The sequence below is a fragment of the Peromyscus californicus genome, unplaced genomic scaffold, assembly GCF_007827085.1.
Source record: "Peromyscus californicus insignis strain IS unplaced genomic scaffold, ASM782708v3 Scaffold_14__1_contigs__length_90479793_seg_1, whole genome shotgun sequence".
In the NCBI taxonomy this organism is placed as follows: Eukaryota; Metazoa; Chordata; class Mammalia; order Rodentia; family Cricetidae; genus Peromyscus; species Peromyscus californicus.
In genome coordinates this window covers 6,887,716-6,906,961 of record NW_026294435.1, presented here as the reverse complement: position 1 = coordinate 6,906,961, position 19,246 = coordinate 6,887,716, and the positions used below count along the sequence as shown (strand labels likewise).

Genomic DNA, 19,246 nt, shown 5'->3' with positions numbered 1-19,246 from the left:
CCGGCCTAGACTCCTGCGAGCCCCCATTCAGAGGCCTTTATCACATCCGCATACCCCCTTGTCCTGTGTGTTTCACTGTTCGCCACATAGGCTTTGCTGACCCAGCACACTACTCAAACTTACACAGACTTTATATCCCACGTTTTCTGGGCAGGGCACATCACTGCCTTCTTGTGTGTAGAACACAAGACGGCACTACACGTGGGGCCATTTAAAATAAGGACATCGCCAAATAAGAGCACAAAAATGAGAAAAGTGCATTGGACAGACTGCAGCAGGAATAGGCATTTAGGCTGGGAACCCAGCTCCGTGGGAGAATGCTTTACTGGAAGGCATGAGTTGTCGTTTCAATCCCCAGTACTATACTGGAAGGTGGGGAGGCAGAGAGAAGGAGGAAGAAAATCACTCTGTATGAAAGCTGAGACCTGAACACAGAGGCCCCTGTGTAGAATGACTCCTACCCATGTCCAGGAATGACTGCAAATACACTTCCAGTGTCAATAGAAATTGTAGTGAACAAGGAAATTCATGTGACTCTGCACAACAAGAATGATTGTGCCTGCTAGACACTCAGTTTACTATGTAATTAAGTTCCCATATTCAAGAAAAATGAGAGAAACTGGAAAATTAGAGTAAGAAGGCAAGCTCTTTCCATCTATTGGGAAGAGAAGTGTGTGTGTGTGTGTGTGTGTGTGTGTGTGTGTGTGTGTGTCTGTGTGTCTGTGTGTCTGTGTGTCTGTGTGTGTCTGTGTATGTGACTCTGACCCGTAGGACAGACAGACTGCTGCCTGCTTCTGTGCTTCGTCCTCTTGGCTGAGCACCCCAGAGCCCTTCAGGACCTCAGAATGAACTCACATCCCCAGAAACTCCTCTAGGTCTTTCTAAACTTTGCTTAACAGTTTGTGTGACATCTGAATTTGCAATAAACAAACAAATAAATAAACAGCATCAAGCAGCTGCGAACAGCTGTGCAATTCCACAAATAATTAAACCTACTAACACAAAACTCTAGAGAGCCCACACAGCTCCTGATTATAGGGGAAAAAAGGCTGTGTTGGACGGTTCCCTACCAACAAGGAAGTACAGGAAGGAACTCTGGAGTTCCTCAAACCCAGTGAGTCACCCTGTTGGCAGCCAGATGCAGCTGGCTGCCCTGCGGGCAGTTTGGAGCTGGGTGGGGACCATGCACTGGGTGGACAGTGCGTCTGTGTCTCCTGCCCCTTGCTGGCCGCTGATGCTGATCATCTCTTGTTTCCCGCAGGCAAGGCCCTGGTGGCGGTGGACCCTGGCAACCGCACGGCCCCACGGCGCTGCGCATGCACGGCCGGCTACCACTGGAACACAGACTGCGAGTGCTGCCGCCGCAACATGGAGTGTGCGCCAGGCTTCGAAGCCCAGCATCCTTGTACGGCACTGATGCGTGTGCGTGCGTGTGTGTGTGTGTGTGTGTGCGTGTGTGCACTCTCTTACGGAGCCCTCCCGTTAACCCCTGCCCTTTGTCATGACTGTGTCAAAGGTGCTCCAGGGAGCCCAGCTGGCTCTGAGGAACCTCAGAGTGGACTAAAAACCAGTTTAGCCCAGCTTCAACAGCACATGGACAGTCACCCCAAATTCCCTTACCCCTCCCTCCTCTTTGTGGCAATGGGCCTCAGTCTCTGAAACCCGAGGGTCCCCACTAAGTAACAAACAGCATAATGCTAAGGCACTAAAAAGTTTGCAGCCTCTTAGAAGGGGGCACGCACCTCTGGACACGTTGTAAATTGATAGCTACAGATATTTATTTCAAATTTAAAGAGTTCCTAAAGACTTAGTTAGCTCTTGAGGAATGATAGCTGCAATAACACTTTAAAAGCAGGCAATGGAGGGCTGGGGAGATGTCTCCGTCCTATAAAGTGCATGGTGCTTCATAAGCTTGAGAACCTAAGCGCGATACCAAGAACCCAGATTTAAAAGCTAATCCTAGCTCCAGCAAGAGGGGGAGCCAGGACACATGGATCCCCCGAGCAGGCTGGCCAGCTAACCCAGGCAAAGCTTCAGGCTCCTGAGAGACTTGGACTAACACAAAAACCCCTGAAGACAGACACCAGAGTTCTTCTGACCTCCACCCGCGCACACCAGTCACTGGACTGTGAAAGCTGTTCTCTCCCCACCACTACTTAACCCGGCTCTTGGAACGTTCACCGGCTTGCTTCTCTTTGCTGGCGTTGGTCCACACAGCATTACCTCCTTCTCTTCGTTTGGAAAGCCGGTCCCAACCACCACTTCATAACCCTTCAAGTAAGAGTAAGGACTAATTTGAAATCTGTTAAACAACAACAACAAAGAGCTTAAATTGACTTGGGTTCACAGGGTGAAATGAGGCTTTTTTTCCTGTCTGACCTGTCACCATGCTCGTTACTATATAATTGACCACAAGAACGTATGTTTTTTAAACTCTTAGAGTTAGGAAAGTTCACAGCTCTTGAATTTAGAGTAGGATTGCCCCCAATGTTCATATTTGGGCTGACTATATCACCAGTGTTACAAGTTATCACACAGAGTTCACTCTAGTTCACTTTCTGAGCTGTTAATGTAGCTGCTGAGGAACACTTACAGCTCCCCACCCCAGCACCTTCTGAGTGACATCCTCCCTCACAAAGTGATGTGAAGTTGGGGCTATTTTTAATGTTCTGTCATCTGAGAACTCTCCATTGTGTCCTTCAGCTTTGTTGAAAGCAAAGAAGCAGAAATCCTCTCGACTTGTGAAAGCGCTTCTGAGAGCCCTTCACGCTCCCAGCTTCTCGGAAGTGTCACAAAGCAGGTTTTCAGGGTGCAACAAACGGTTGCTTATGCTTGCCAGTCGTTCACTTAAAGACGTGACTTTAAAGCCGGCATACGTGGACAGGGCTGGGAAAACTAAAATGTTATTCATTTGAATCCACGTGGAAGAAGGTATCTGACTGATGCGGTGGGCCTCTGCGTCAGCACTCTGACTCACCTGCACGTGCGCTCTCAGAAAAGTCAACAGAGTTTTCAATCAGTAATGACAACCCTCTCTACCATGGTCAGCTCCCACCAAATTCTGCTCCCAGATTAGACAGGGCCCAGTTTAGCCACAAATTTACCACCTTTGTGAACTAGGGCACTGCCTTTATGATTTCTGGAAGATGTTCTTGAATGAAAAATTAAAAAAATAAAAAGGAGGGCGTGACTGTTCCTAGGCATGGTGGAGGAGAAGATTTATTGTAGATATGAGGGAGCGTATAGTCAGAGGCAAAGACATCTGTCTGGAAGAGCACAGAGTGAACATGACCCTGAGCCATGCCATGTGAGGAGAAGGGGGAGAGGAGAGCCAGGAGACCTAGAGGCGAGGGGGGTAAAAGGGTAAAAAAAGGGCCAATGTAGCCAAAATGACTGAAAAATATAGGGAAGAGCCTCTGGGGGAAGGGCAGCCCAGCCTCTGGGTTGGAGAGTTCAGGGTAGGGGATGAGGCGTGCTAGCCAGGAGGACCAAGTAACAGATAAGGGACAGAAGGATGCTGGGAGAAACTGCTGGCGGCCAGCATCAACTTTGATCTATTAACAGGCACCTGTTAGATTTTGTCTGGGATTTGAGACCTTACAGTTCTCTCTGCCTTGAACCCTTGGAAATGATACATTTTTGACAGGAGGTGGATATGAGAGGTAAATGGATTCGTTCTTAAGACTGGGGATGTCTTAGTCAGTTCGTACAACACTCACCTAGCATGCACAGAGCCCTGGATTTGGTCCCCAGTACTGAATAAAACCTAGTGTGGCAGATAGAAGTGTAAGTTCTTGTGTTAGTGTGAGAAGCCTGGTTATGAAAGGGAGAAGGGAAAGAAGCCTTCAGGATACTGCTAGTGGGTCAGAGTTAACAAGAATCACGTAAAAGTCAGGTGTATGGAAAGTGATGTCCCTGAACCCTTCTCAGAATCTTCTAGATTGCATTACTCTGTTATTTTTTAATTTTTAACTTTATTTAGTTGTATATGTGTGTGTGTACATGCCACACCCCATTTGTGGAGGTCAGACAACTTGTGGGAGTTGATTTTCTCCCTTCATCATGTGGGTCCCAAGAACTAAACTCAGGTCATCAGACCTGGGGTCAAGCACCTTTATCTCACCCTTTGTTCATCTTAAAAAAAAAAAAACAGCAAAACTTTGTGTGTGTGTGTGTGTGTGTGTGTGAAAGCTAGTGCCGGAGGAGGCCAGAGTTCTTGAATGGATCCGTGGAGCTGGGCATTACAGGCAGCTGTAAGCTGACTGATGTGGGTGCTGGGAAACAAACTCTAGCCCCTGTGTTCATCTTTTAAAATGTTGTTTCAATTAATGTTAGTTAGTCAATGATCCTGGCATTGTTAGAATTGTTTCCTAGCCAGTCACACTGCCTCATTACTGTGGCAATGTATCTTATTTATTGCCAAATTACAGAAATCAAACATATACTTCCTATCAGGCATGTACGAAGAAATTTAATTTCTTATTTTAAGTTTGTATTCATGAAAATAAAATGTTGAAGTGCTACTAATTTCAACAGTCTTTTTCAGGCTTGACACCAGCCAATGGCCTGATGTTGGTTTCACATTGTAGTCAGTATTGTTCATTTGTGCCTACCAAATCGTCATGTGCCACTTGCAATAAAGACAGGAGTCACAGAAAGCTTGAGGCATCTCTTATGTCGCTAATTTAACTTAGGAGAAATCTAAGAGCTGAATCAAACTAGCCAAGATCAGCTTCTGCTCTGAGTACTGTGGATGAAGGCAAGATCCTATTATATTGTCATTTGCATTTATGTTTTCTTAGGACACAGTCCAATCCATTTGCTTCACATATTGTCTATAGCTACTTCTGTGCTGTGAGCAATCACAGCAGAGGCCCTAGGCATAAAAGGCATAAGGTAGTTATGTCAGGCATGGTAGAAAAACTCGACACCAATCATTGGTTTAGGAGGAAGAGACTTATGAAGTTCCTCTGGGGGGGAAAAGTGTAGTTACCATGCCTTAGCCGGGTGAAATGAAGCTGATCATTTCACTGTGCAGTGTTCCGTCATGTATTTAATAAGTCAGCAGCTGACAGGCATTTCAGCTATTCTGGCTTTTGAAATAATAACTTCTGTAGTGAATAGTGTCGTATAACCCATATCTTGAGACCAGAAGTGTTTCAAGTATTAATCCCGCACACTTCCCACCCCCTGCCGATTTTGGAGTAATGAAATATCTTGGCTTTAGAAGGACACATTTCCCTTAAAGACAGAGATGTCACCTGCAGATGAAAGCTGATGCAGCCATGAAGGCTGGAAATAGCAAGACAGCAAAATTTAGTCACACAACCCTGACGGAGAAATGTGTTGAAGCCTAAGACAGTGGTTCTGAACAGTAAAAGATCAGGCAGAGTTGGACTTAGCTGGACATCAGATGTAATCTCAATGGCCTGATGTGAAGCCAGTTTCTGAACATAATTCTGTAAGCACTTCCTCCACCCGAGCCTGGAGGAGCTGAAGGCAGGAGATACAGGTGGCCAGGCAGACACTGGGAAGATGGGTATAATGCTTCAGGGACACCGTCCTGGCCGATCTCTAAGTGTCTCCTTGCTTTTATTTGTTGGCACTTTTTTTGTATGTGTGTGTGACAGTGCAGCTCAACATGGACACGGTGTGCACACCCTGCCTCCTCGGCTTCTTCTCAGATGTCTTTTCATCCACGGACAAATGCAGACCCTGGACCAAGTAAGTGACCGTTGCAGAAGCCCAAGGACCTGTTTATGTTTAGACCTGTCAGCCTCAGCAGCTCCGGGTGGAAGGCGGGTTTGAACGGGTCACCTCAGCAGCTCCGGGTGGAAGGCGGGTTTGGACTGGTCACCCTCAGCAGCTCCGGGTGGAAGGCGGGTTTGGACGGGTCAGCCTCAGCAGCTCCGGGTGGAAGGCGGGTTTGGACGGGTCACCCTCAGCCGCTCTGGGTTGAAGGCGGGTTTGGACTGGTCAGCCTCAGCAGCTCCGGGTGGAAGGCAGGTTTGGACTGGTCAGCCTCAGCAGCTCCGGGTGGAAGGCGGGTTTGGACTGGTCACCCTCAGCAGCTCTGGGTGGAAGGCGGGTTTGGACGGGTCACCCTCAGCAGCTCTGGGTGGAAGGCAGGTTTGGACAGTTCAGCCTCAGCAGCTCCGGGTGGAAGGCGGGTTTGGACGGGTCACCCTCAGCAGCTCCGGGTGGAAGGCGGGTTTGGATGGGTCACCCTCAGCAGCTCTGGGTGGAAGGCGGGTTTGGACTGGTCACCCTCAGCAGCTCTGGGTTGAAGGCGGGTTTGGACTGGTCAGCCTCAGCAGCTCCGAGTGGAAGGCGGGTTTGGACGGGTCAGCCTTAGCAGCTCTTGGTGGAAGGCGGGTTTGGACGGTTCAGCCTCAGCAGCTCCGGGCGGAAGGTGGGTTGAGTGTATCAGGTTAGCCTCCTCTTGGAAAGTCTGTCCATGGCGTAGTATGGAGTGAGTCTGGCAAGTCCGCAGTTGGACCCGGCATGTGTCAGAGCTTTGTGCCACTTCTTAGATTCAGAAATATATGGCCTTCAATTCCAGCTTCTTTTTCCTTTACCTAACTTTATTTAGTTGAAAGTTGTTTATGTCTTCTCTGTCTGGGGCAGGGGTGGGCTGCTGCAGGTGGAACGTAAGGCCTCCAGATATGCTGGGCATATCCTCTGTGACTGAGCTATGTCCCCAGCTTGAGTTAAGCCATGTATCGTCTGTCACTCACCACTCCTACTTCCCATCATCACCGGCTTGCTCATCTGGAAGTGTGTGCATATAGGTGGCCCCTGTCTGTGTAAGTGTGTGCACGCTGTAAATGCTTTGGATTTTCTTGTACAATCCTGAAGCTCTTTACAAGCCAAATAACAGAAGTCCATCTGCGCCTTTGATTTTATCCCATCCATGATCATCCTGTTTCATCGATATTTTAATTTCCAGTTTATTTATTATTTTTGCTGCTGAGGAGGAACCCAGGGCTTTGCACATACGAAGTTACCTGATGATTTTTTCCTACACTGAAATGGGAATCTCTGTGACTTCTTACAGCCGCCGGGTACCTCACTGGGGAAACGTACCACCACCTCCTTACTAAGTTCCTACTGACGGCCATGTAAACAGTTCTGAGTTTTCTGCCGAGATAAGCTTTGTAGAGATAGTGTGGTATACAGACTGAGCATCCCTTACCCAAATGCTTGGGAAATGTTTCAGATTTATTTCAGGTTCTGGCATACTTTTAGATGTGTACTGAGAACTTTGGGGGAAGGATGCCAGGTCTAAACACAGCATTGTTTTGTCTCTCATGTATACCTTATACACAGAACCCGAAGACAGTTACACACTCTAAATTATTTTTGTGAGTGCAACAAAGTTTCATGATGTCTGATTTCCTAATTGAGATTTCATGTCAGTGTTCTAAAACTTGCCCATTTTGACTGTTGGATTTTGGTTAGGGACGCTTGACTAACGTATAGTATAGCACCTCCCATGAGTTACATGGAACAAGCTCCTAGGCTTTTCTTTGCATCCTGGTGTCTAATACTAGTGATAAGTGCAATGAGTCTTCAGTTCCAAATATATTCTTTATTTTTAAAAAGCTCACATTACCCATCCCACAAGCTGCATCTGCTTCTCCTGTTCATCACTCACTGTTTTCAGACAGGGTCTCATTATGCCTCCTAGTACCCCGACTGTCAGGATCACAGTGTATACCACCACATGTGGCTCAGTAGGTTCTTACTAAACACTGTTTCCCAATGCGTTTTATTCAGGTTTTGTGTTGAGAAGATGGTATTTTTCATCTTCAGAATTGCACTCATCAAAACTCTGTCCGCACTTGAAGTCCTGTTTACTGAAGTTCCTTCTTCACTCTTGCCCACGGTGTTCTCAGTAGTTCTTGGAGTGTTCCCCAAGCACTCCATCCACCTCTGAGGGCTTCTGCTCCCCATGGCAAGGTGGGATTCAAGCATCCAGACAGATATGGCTTCCCTTCCTGAAGGAGCTGCCAGTCTAGCTCAGTATGACATTTCCTTCGTTTGGTTTTTAAAATCAAAAGTATTTATCCACAGCCATTGCCTGCTTTTTCCTCACAGCTGTACCCTCCTTGGAAGGATAGAAGCACACCCAGGGACGAAGAAATCTGATGTGGTCTGCAGCTCTTCTCTGACATTGAGAAAACCACCCCAGGGTATGGCAAGCATACCTGTGGGGTGGCACATGGCCCTGGGGTGGTCTCTCTAGAATGACAAGCTGCTGTGGGGTGGCACATGGCCCTGGGGTGGTCTCTCCAGAATGACAAGCTGTGGTCACAGGGATTCGTTTTTCAATTCATTCTGTCCACGATTGTCTTGGTATTATTTTTTGTTTTTCATCAGCAGTTTATTTGCTTAAAATATTTATTCTCTTTTTATTTTATGTGTATGGATATGTTGACTCCATCTATGTGCACCACCTGTGTGCATTGCTCAAGGAGGCCAGAAGAGGGCATAGGATCCTCTTCTACTGGAGTTGCAGACAGTTGTGAGCTGCCATGTGGAGATTTTGATCAAGCCAAATAAAGCCACTTGTTAGATCTGGCTGTGATTATCTGTGAGCATTTGTAGATCAAGCTAATCTAAATATGGTTTTGAAAGCTTGACAGAAAGCCACTGGCTAGCAGAGGCTTCGATCTGGCTGCTTTAGGTGAGTGGCCCTGTGGTGGACTGCACCTCAGAAGCAAGCAGCCTGGGGAAAGACCTTTCTCTGACATGCAGAGAACCAGGTCACAGAACAACAATAAGGCTGTGAACAAGAAGAGTAGGTGGTGAATGACAGACTCAGAGAGATGAACCAGGATGAGCCAGCGTGGTGGATGGCATTCAACTTATTCTCAAGCAGAGATAGGACGGTGGGCCTGGGCTGGCCTCACCTGGAGGGGAGGCCCCTGAGCAGGGTGGGTTAAGCTTTGAAGAGTGTCCTCTAACAGCTGGGACCTCTCTGCACTTCCAGGTTGAGAGCTCTCCACTTCTGGTTACCTAGACACCCACATCCTTGGTTCTTGGGATGGATTTACAGGACTTTATCATCTTTTAACTTGGTGAAATGAAATGATCTTCACACTGTGTTTTCTCCCCACAGAAGTCCAGGTTTACTTGCCCAGTCTCATCATTCTGCTCCTCTTCGTCTCTGTGGTGCTAGTCGCTGCCGTCGCCCTTGGTGTTTACTACCGGAAGGGAGGGAAAGCGCTGACAGGTATTGTGTCCACGGTGGCATCTGAAGGGTGGCCTGGGAGAATACGAGTACTCTCCACGAAGGCATCATAGGAGACGAGCATATTGTCCCTGACTGTCATGGAATCTGCTTTTTAAATCTCTCGCTTGTGAGACTAGGGTGGTAGCTCAGTGGTTAAGAGCATTGGTGGCTCTTCCTGAGGACCTGGGTTCAGTTCCCAGCACCCACCACATGGTAGCTCACAACTGTCTTAACTCCAGTTCCAGGGAACCTGACACCCTCACGCAGACAAATATGCAGGCAAAACACCAATGCACATAAAAATAAAATAACATTTTTGATTATTATGTGTATCCATGATGTATGCGTGGGTGTGTGAGCCACAATGGACATGTAGAGGTCAGAGAGAAACTTGGTGGAATTTGACCTTTAAGTGAGTTTTGGGGGTCAAACGGGTTCATCAAGTAAAGTATATTTGCACCCTAAGATAAACACCTTTGTGTCTGAGTCTTTGTTCTCATCTAGCAACAATAATGACCAGAACCAAAGGACGACATTGTGTCTGTTTGTGAATGGGTAAACAACATTCGGCCTTTCTGAAATTGCTCCTGTGTCACTGCTGGTAGCCCACACTGTATCTCTGTGCATCACTGACACACTGGGGCTTATCGTCACCCCTGTAGTGTCCCCTGTGGATGCACCCATCCACTACAGACAAATGCTCAGATAAATGGCTAGATGGGGGAGTTTTGATTGGAGTACTGTTTTGAAATGTGAATCTAAAATTATGAAAATAGATGACTTTGTATTTTTGGAATTTAGGTTTTTTTTTTTTAAAATAGAGAAACCAATGTTACTTCATTTCTTGGGGATATCTGCAAAAAGGTAGATAGTGTTTTAAACATCACATCATGTTTGACTTTTATATGACACTGCTAAAAGAAGTGTGCTTTTTAGTGAAGGGATGCCAGACTTGCTTAGTTTTTTTTCAGATGTATCATAATCATCTTTAAAGCTTTTGCTTATTGTGTGTTCATGATGTATGTAGGGTGCATGTGCCATGACACACATGTGGAAGCCAAAGGACAATTTTGTGGAGTTGGTTCTCTCTTTTCACCTTTAAGTGTGTTTTGGGGTCAAACTGAGGTTCAACAAGCAAAACATACCTTTTTGAGCCACACACTTGCAGTCTTGGTGCTCAGAGGGCAGAGGCAGGAGAGGTTCAAGGCCAGCCTGGGCAACATAGGGAGATCCTGTGTTTAAAACCAAAAGTCCAGGGGCTATAGCCCAGTAGTAAAGTGCTTGCCTAGCATAAGAAAAGCCTTGGGTGTGATCCTCAGCCTTGGTTGATGGGGGTAGGGAGAAGAAAGATAGGAGGAGAAAGACAATGTAAGTTTGTGGAGGGGGGAGAGGGAATAGGAACAGAAGAGAAGGGGAGAGAGAAGTTCAAGTCCACAGAAGCCAAGGGTTTGTAATCCAGAGGTTCAGACAATGAATCAGTGGAGGAAGCTTGAAGAAAATGGAGAATCCACACTTTGTCAAAGTATATAGTAGGAATTATTCACAGGTTGTCCTGTGAAGTGTGCTTCCTCACTTCCCGCCTGTGATCCCAGCACTTGAGGCTGCGGAGATTAGAAGGGCATCCCTTGAGCAAGCTGGCTAGCTAGATTATCTGTTCTAGTGAGCCTTGGGTTTAAGTGAGATATCCTGCTTCAATGTATAAGGTGGAGAGTGACTCATGAAGATGCCTTGTGTCAAACACACACACACACACACACACACACACACACACACACACACACACACACCACGAACAGGCACACCATGAACAGGCACACACCTATGGACATGCGTATGCACATGCATGCACAGCACACATACATGCAAGCCTACATACATACATGCACATCACATTCAAGCAAAAACAAAACCACAAGAATCTACAGCTCCTGACTTCCATGTTCATAGTAAAGAAAACGTTGGATTTTCATGAGTTATGGAATAAAACTTTATCTTTGCATATTATTGTCACAGATACACCTTCTTCATCCCCCTCTTGGTTATTTTGCTTCTCAAGTGCACAATAACATTTCGAAGGGAATGAGAATGCCTGTAGTCTAACAGCATCATGGCAGACCCAGCTGTATCCATAGGTATTCGATGGAGTATTCACGGGTCTAGTTTAGCTTCTGTTGCTATGATAAACACCATGACCAAAAGTAACGTAGAAGGAAGAGGCGTTTGTTTGCTTGTCTTTACATCTTACACTTTCCAGAAATCGGGGCAGGAGCTCATGCCAGGAACCTGGAGGCAGAACTGAAGCAGAGGCCATGGAGGAGTGCTGCTTACTGGCTTGTTTCCCATGGCTTGCTCAGCTATCTTTCTTTTTAACATCTTTTAAAATTTATTTTATGTGCATGGGTGTTTGGTCTACGTGTAAGTCTGTGCACCACATGCATGCCTGCTACCCTCAGAAGCCAGAAGAAGGCATTGGATCCTGTGGGGCTAGAGGTACAGATGATTGTGAGCCTACATGTAGGTGATGGGAATTGAACCCGAGTCATCTGGAAGAGCAGACAGTGTTCTTAACTGCAGAGCAATCTTTCCATCTCCTCAACTACCTGTCTTAGACAGCCCAGGCCCTCCTGCCCAGGGATGGCATTGCTCACAATAGACTGGGCCCTTCCTCCCACATCAATCAGCAATCAAGGAAGTGTCCCTCAGACAGTCCACAGGCCAGTCTGATGGAGACAGTTCCTCCAGTTGAAGGCCCCTCTTCCTAGGTGCTTAGGTTTGTGTCAAGTTGGCAACTTTAACAGGGTTTTTCTCTCTAGAGATCAGCAAGTTCTGCTTTTGTTCAAAAGTAAGATGCCTTCAGAGCATTTAAATCAGTTAATTTATTAATTGTGTGGTTGACTCCCAGTCCTGTGCTGGAGATCGAACCCAGGTCTTTGCTTTTGTTAAGCAAGTACTGTACCACTGAGCCATATACTAGTCCTGTTGCACCCCCGCGCTGAGGGTGGACCCCAGAGCTTTGTGCATGCCAGACAAGCTTTCTGCCTCGGAGCTTCACCCCAGCCCTGGGTGAATTATAATCAATTACTTTGGCTCAGGAATGTTAATACCTTACCGTTACACTTAGAGAGGGTATGTTTATATAGAATTATCTAAAATGGGAGAAAGTCAAATACACAGGAGAAGAGAATGAAGCAGTGATGAGCAGGGCAGGAGGAAGGAAACGGGGGAGGTCGGTCAAAGGCTGCAGTAGCAGATGTGTAGGATAAACACACCCAGAGAAGAGAACTGTGCTGATGAGAAGGTTTGCTAATGGAATTGATTTTAGCTCTTCTTGCCACATGCAAATCACCATGTGACGTGATGGATAAGTTAATCTGTTTTGTTGTAGTGACCACTGTGCCATCTATATTTACCTTATAACATCATGCTGTATAAGTTAAATATCTAAAATTAGAATTTATATTAAAGTAAGTAGAAATCATCACATGAAGTTCTTATCTTTGCTTTTTTTTCCAGCTAATTTGTGGAACTGGGTCAATGACGCTTGCAGCAGCCTAAGTGGAAATAAGGTGAACGTGTTTACTGCCTCCTCCAAGTCCTGCTGTGGTCTCCAGAGCTGTAACTGACTGACTGTGGAGCACACTGCCTACCAGGCAGTGAAACCTCCATCCAGAACCGATCCCTGTTGAATAAGTCAGCGCCCCTTGTCTTCATCACGCCCCATTCCCACCCCTTCCCTGACCCCAGGCTGGACACTGAATGGTCTTTATTCCAATTCTGTTGTCTCTGTGCATGTATTTTTACAACTGACCTTGATCACCTAGGCAGATTCCTAGGAAGAAGCATCTATGATTTGCTTTTACTCTGTAGTTATTTAATTAATCTTCTCCTTTGTCATAATTTCAAAAATTATTGAAAAATATTAAGACTATTGCAGTGAAAGGTCTGATGCCTGATGCCCAAATCCATCAGTAGCTTACACTTTATCACAGGGATCTATTCTGTATGTGAATCAAGTGTGTCTGGAATTATTTTAGAGTGAATGGAGATGCTGTATTCCTCTGTTCCTAAATATCTAAATGTACATTCCTTAAGAATAAATAGTCTTTGTCCAACAGTAAACTTACCAAAATGAAAAAATAACAAAACCAAAACAGACTGGAGCGATGGCTCAGTGGTTTAGAGCATGTCCTTCTCTTCCAGAGGACCTAAATTCAGTTCTCAGCACTCATGCTAGGCAGCTCACAACCACAGTGGTTACAGCCCACAACTGTAGCTCAAAGGGATTCCATGCCCTTTTCCGGCCAGTTAGGATAACTAGACTCAGATTTAATAAATCTTTTTAAAAAGAAGAAAGCAATGAATGCTCCTGTTCCACTCACTCTCTCCTCTAAAGTAAGTAAATAAATAAATGAATGAATGAATATATACATTCATTCAAATGTGGCACTGAGCGTGTAGCTCAGTTGAAAAAGTGAAGTGCTAGCCTAGCAGGCACAAAACCCTGAGTTGACTGCCAGCAGAGAATAAACTTGTCTATAATCCAGGCACCGGGGAGGTAGAGGCAGGAGGATCAGAAGTTCAGAGTCATCCTATACTCCCCAATAAGGCCAGCCTCAGTTACATAAGACCCTGTCTCAAAAGTCCAAAACTAAACAACAAAAACTGAACAGTGACTTAACTATTTTCCAATCCACATTTGATATTAAAATGCTAATTATTCTAGTTTGTCCTTTACATCTGTTATAAGTATAAAATATATCAACTGCAGACCTTAGACTGGTTTCTATAATTCAGCTCCAGTTCCACAGGGTCCGCTCTCATCTCTGCAATGATAGGGTGTGTGGGAGGTCTTGGTGGGTTGGGCCGAGGTGCCCTGGTGGATGAGGGAGGGCGGGAGAGGGAAACACACCATGCAGAGCGGTGGGTGGGTGGCGTGGCACGGTGGGAAGCTACTCACACCCCAGGCACGGCATCCACGTGGAAGTTTATCATAATAGAGGGAGAGAAAGGGTGAGGAAGGGAAAGAGGGAGAGAAGAAGAAGGAGAAGGAGGGAAAGCAGAAGTGTGCACACCTCACGGTGAGAAAGGGGGGAAGGAGGAGAGGAGGATGAAGGGAGCGGTTTGTCCTCAAAGGAGGATTTACATCAGGACGCAGGGCAGGTCCCCAGTGGGAGGGCCAGAATGTCAACAAGCTCTCCCTTTCCTGCTTGGATCTTCCCTTCCCAGCATTACACCTGAGTCCTCTCATCCTGATAAGCTTGCTTGTTCGCCCAATTGTAGAACACGCAGAACTAAACCACACTACAAACCGAGCCACTGACTGGAATCCGGCACCTGGGCATGTTGTCATTGTTTTGTCACAGACAGATGTGTTCAGGTGTTACTTGGATTATCTCTTCTCTTGTCTCGTGTGCAGATACTGTTCATCTCAGTCGAGATCCAGTCATTTCTGTTTGTGTCCTTTCTAGACTTCTCTCATACTCTGTAATTTTAAACAGCATAAATAAATCCATAGAGTATGGGCCACCTGTACTTGTCAAGGTGGAAACTGTTCATATCAACACTTTTCAGCAGTGGTCAGGCAACCATGTTGTAATAACTCTGGATATTCTGAATTCACACCCCCAGGAGTCCTCAGGTGACTGTTGTGTTGGTGCCCACTCAGCAACCTCCAGTCAACGAGAAGTGTGTGAAGGCGGCTTGCTAATGTCTCTGGAGGAGAAGATGCTTCCAGAAAACATGTGCTGTCTGGAAGATGGTCCTGGGGTCTGTGGGCCTGTGTGTGCAGCAGGCGGGTCCTGTGCAGAGGGTGGAGATGCCAGGATGTTCACATTGGTCAGCGAAGTTGAGACCCAGGGGGACCTCTCAAGGAAGATTCCCACAGAGGATGAGTACACAGACCGGCCCTCACAGCTGCCCGATGGTTCCCTGTTCCTGATCCAGCCTGGAAGCAGATCCACACCCGCTTTCCAGGAGCCTCTGGAAGTGGGGGAGAATGACAGCTTAAGCCAGTGTTTCACAGGGACTGAGAGCACGGCTGATTCAGAAGGCTGCAGCTTCATTGAGCCTCCATGTAGGACTGATTGTACTCCTTCGTCCTCTGAAAAGTACTTGAAAAAAGAAATAGAGGGTGACAGTTGCCTGCCCTGGGTGGCCAGCTCCAGCTCAACAGATGGCTACACAGGCTGTGGGAACACTCCTGGGGAGGACCATGAGCCCCTAATGGGTTCTCTGAAATGTGGACCATTGCCCCAGTGTGCCTACAGCATGGGCCTTCCCGGCGAAGCAGCCGCCAGTGTGGCAGAGGCGGGAGAGCAGCTCCAGGACAGGGCTGATGTAAAGCTTCCAAGCTCGGAGAGGGGAGCCTCAGGGTCTGGGAATTCCCCCAGTGACCAGCCACCTGCGTCTGGTAAGTAACCTTCCTGGGCTCCTGCTTTTGAGCAGAAGGGCCCATCTTGGGTAAAGGTTTCAGAGGCATGTTTCACAATTTTCCAGAGAACAGAAAACCAACAGGAGAGACACAGCCCAACTCCTTTCTCTGCTAATTGACACAGGGTCTCTCGTAGCCCAGGCTGGCCCCAAACTCACTATGCATGGCTAGGATGACTTTGAACTTCTCCTTCTGTTCCATCTCTCTAATACTGGACTTACAAGTGTAGGATGTCACACCTGGTTTACTGGGCCTTCATGTGTGTTGGCCAAGAATTCTACCAACTGAGCAAATGTCCAGCCCTCTGCTAAGCGTCTTTACAGGGGCTTTAGGTTCTCTCTGTGCTGACTGTTGTCATGACGTCATCCCCCAGGGAGGCTGCTGCCGCCTTCAGGCTTCTCAGGGTTGGGGTTGCGGTTAGCACTCCAACCACAGGACCAAACCCTGAAAGACAAAGTCAACAGTCATTTTAGGAGTGACTGAATCATGGTGATCCCTCGTATTTGGGGAGGGGTGGGTAAAAGAAACCCAGGCTTCTAAATCTCAGGACAGACAGAACTGTTTGGTTGCTCCTTTATTATTTATTTAAGTAGCAAGTTGATGATGCAGTAAAAGTGTCTTTTGTTACTTTATAAGAAAAGCCCCTTTTATAACCACCACATTTAATATGTTTATAAAACCCAGATGATAATTTACAATTTAGCATCATTATTGAGATTTATTGCTGCAACATTGCTGAACACAAACAGCCCACCAATGATAATATTTTGACTTTTTTCTTGCCTGAGGGTAGAACACCATCTGTTAAAAAACTATGTAGTATAGAGGACTTAGCAACTGACAGTGAGGGTGTCCTCTGGGTATTATTAGCCTGGTCAGAGGCAGGGAGTTCACTGAGATTCTTTTGGAAGCTGTAAACATTCTCCAGAAGAAAAAAAATGAATAGATGGGTAAGTACCACTTCAGAGGCTTCTCAGAATCCCCCCACCCCACCCTGCTCTCAGAAGAAGAGGAAGGAAGGAAGAAAGGAAGGGAGGGAGGGAGGGAGGGAGGGAGGGAGGGAGGGAGGGAGGGAGACATGGACTCAGGAAACCAAGCCCATGTGGGGTACCCTCACCAGAGGTGCACTTCTTTCCTGGCTCCTGGTTGGGCCTGCAAGTGGTGCCAGCATCTGCATTTTACAACCTGGAGGGGGTCAGATAGAACCCTAAAGCACAGGCTGTTTGGGCCGCTAGGTAATATAGGTTCCTGGCTTGATTGGTAGAACAGTGTGCCTTCCTGCCTCCGAGGCGGTGGTCTGCTGTAAACACACTGTTTGAATCTCAGCTGTCAGATTGAAGGAGAGGAGACGTTCTGAGAGAACTGATCTGGTTTTCCTCTTCAAGACTCTTCTAGAGCTTTAAAGAAAATGTGTGCATGGTGTGGGGCGTGGAGGGAGAAAGAATTTGGAAGCCCAAAGCCAAACTTTGTCCTCCTATCAGAGCAAAAACAATAGTCATGTGTATCTGTGATATACTCCTTGAGTATTGAACAGCTAGCCGTAGAGGAAAAGACTATCATGTGTCATCAATAGACAGTGCTAATTTGCAAAAAGTTGACACTGCCGTTTCCATGTCTGATGCTTAGCTATGCAGAACAGCAGCAGAGCCAGCCAGCTCATCACCACTAGCAGGCCAAATTAATTCTCGCCTGAGGAGATGAAGCAGCCAGATTGATTTTTAAGGCCATCCCATTCTCTCCATAATTACTTCTACACAAACAGTCCTTATGGTCAAAGTAATATATTCTTAGCTTTTTCAAACTGTCATAATTCGTACTCTAAAATGTGTGTTAAAGTGGGTAATGATGTTTGGGGACCTGCGCCCATCCTCCTACAAGGCATCGTGCTCTCAGTACTTAAAGGAGGTAGCCTCTTCTCCTGGGACTTTAGATCTTATACCAGGGTATTATTCTGTTTACGTAACCTGATAGCTGAACCAAGTGGTTTCTGAAGAAATGATAGTAGCTGGGGACTTCTGGAGGAAAGAGTACCATGCCATCTTTTTTTAAAAAAACTAATTTGATTTAGTGTGTGTGTGCACATGCATGCAAGTGTGTGCACATGCACCATGACTCTTGTGTAGAAGTCAGCTTTTGGCAATCTGTTCTCTCCTTCCACTGTGTGTCTCGGGGATCAACCGCTGGCTGGCAGCAAGTGACTCTTCCTGCTGAGCCAATCTCCAGCATATGCTGCCAGCCTTTCACAAAACAGGTTAGCTGTTCCAAGAGCTCCACAAAGAGAGACTACCCGAAAAAATACTCCTGGTTGATAAGTCTACTCTAGTGATGCTCTGCCTCTTAATGAGCAGTAAGAATTAGTAACAGAGACCAGTAAAAGGGAAGCATGCTTTACACTGTGTCTTAAACAACCAGGCCTTAGTTCTTAAGTGATGCTTAATTCTGGGCTCATGATGGTTCCCTTGGTTATAATCCCATTGGTAACAATCTTAATTTCTAGTTCATTGCTGCGAAGAGACACTGTGACCAAGGCAATTTATAAAAGGAAGCATTTGATTGGGGGCTTGCTACAGTTCCAGAGTTTCCATAATCATGGCGGGAAGCATGGCGGGAAGCAGGCAGATACTGGAGCAGCAGCTGAGAGCTGATCTATAGGCAGGAGGCAGAGGCTGGGCCTGGCACAGGCTTTTGGAACCTCAAAGCCCACCCCTAGTGACATTTCTCCTTGGACAAGGCCACACCTTCGACGACAAGGCGGCATCTCCAATTCTTACCAAACAATCCACCAAATGGGTACCAAACATTCAAATATATGAACTTCTGGGGCCATTATTATTCAAACCACCACATTACACTTCCTGGTCCCCATAGACTTGTATCCCTGTCATAATGCAAAGTGTGTTAGGTCAATCTTCAAAGACCCTGAGGTCTTTCACAGTCTTATACCTGTTTAAGGTCCAAAGTCTCACTGGGTGGTGTTGGCACATGCCTTTAATACCAGCACCTGGGAGGCAGAGTCAGGCCGATCTTTATAAGTTTGAGGCCAGCCTGGTCTGCTAGGGCTACACAGAAAAACACTGTCTCAGGGGAAAAAAAAAGGCCAAAGTTTCTTCTGAGACTCAAGATGATCTCTTAATTGTAAACCACCCCCCCCCAAGAGGAAAAAAAAGAAGTCATATTGAGGATATACTGGACCAAAGCAAGACTGAAACCCAGCAGGGCAAACTCCAAATCTTGGAGCTCCATGTCTGATGTCAAAGAGTTTGACAGCTCTGGTTCTCCCACTCTTTCCAGCTTTGTTGACTGCAATACCCCTTTTTTCTGGGGCTGGTTCAACACCCTCTATGCAGCTCTCCTTGCAGATATCCCATGGATCTCCAGTGAAATCCAGAGTTCACCTTCACAGCTTCACACAGTGGCCTCTTTGGTCCCCAGTCAGGGACTCCCCTACCACATGGCCTATGTAACCATGGAGGAAGATTCCACGACCCCTTTACACCTGCACTCTTAATTCCAGAACTATGTAGCTGCAATGGCCAAGTTTAGCTGCTTACTGGAGCTGGAAACTGCCCTAACCCTAA

The 19,246-nt window shown here is 46.6% G+C and overlaps 1 protein-coding gene across 5 annotated transcripts in view; it reads left to right on the top strand.

Annotated features, from left to right (window-relative positions):
- The window catches only part of Tnfrsf11a (TNF receptor superfamily member 11a), a 64,329-nt gene that overhangs the window by 36,348 nt on the left and 8,735 nt on the right, over positions 1–19,246 (top strand). For 3 of the 5 annotated variants that reach the window (XM_052736480.1, XM_052736482.1, XM_052736483.1), the window contains 6 exons: positions 1,262–1,405; positions 5,636–5,724; positions 8,101–8,195; positions 9,125–9,238; positions 12,752–12,804; positions 14,867–15,647. In XM_052736480.1, coding sequence (XP_052592440.1) covers positions 1,262–1,405; positions 5,636–5,724; positions 8,101–8,195; positions 9,125–9,238; positions 12,752–12,804; positions 14,867–15,647 — 1,276 coding nt within the window. Of the gene's footprint in view, positions 1–1,261; positions 1,406–5,630; positions 5,725–8,100; positions 8,196–9,124; positions 9,239–12,751; positions 12,805–14,866; positions 15,648–19,246 lie in introns of all 5 variants that reach the window. The other 2 variants (XM_052736479.1, XM_052736481.1) reach the window with 2 other exon arrangements.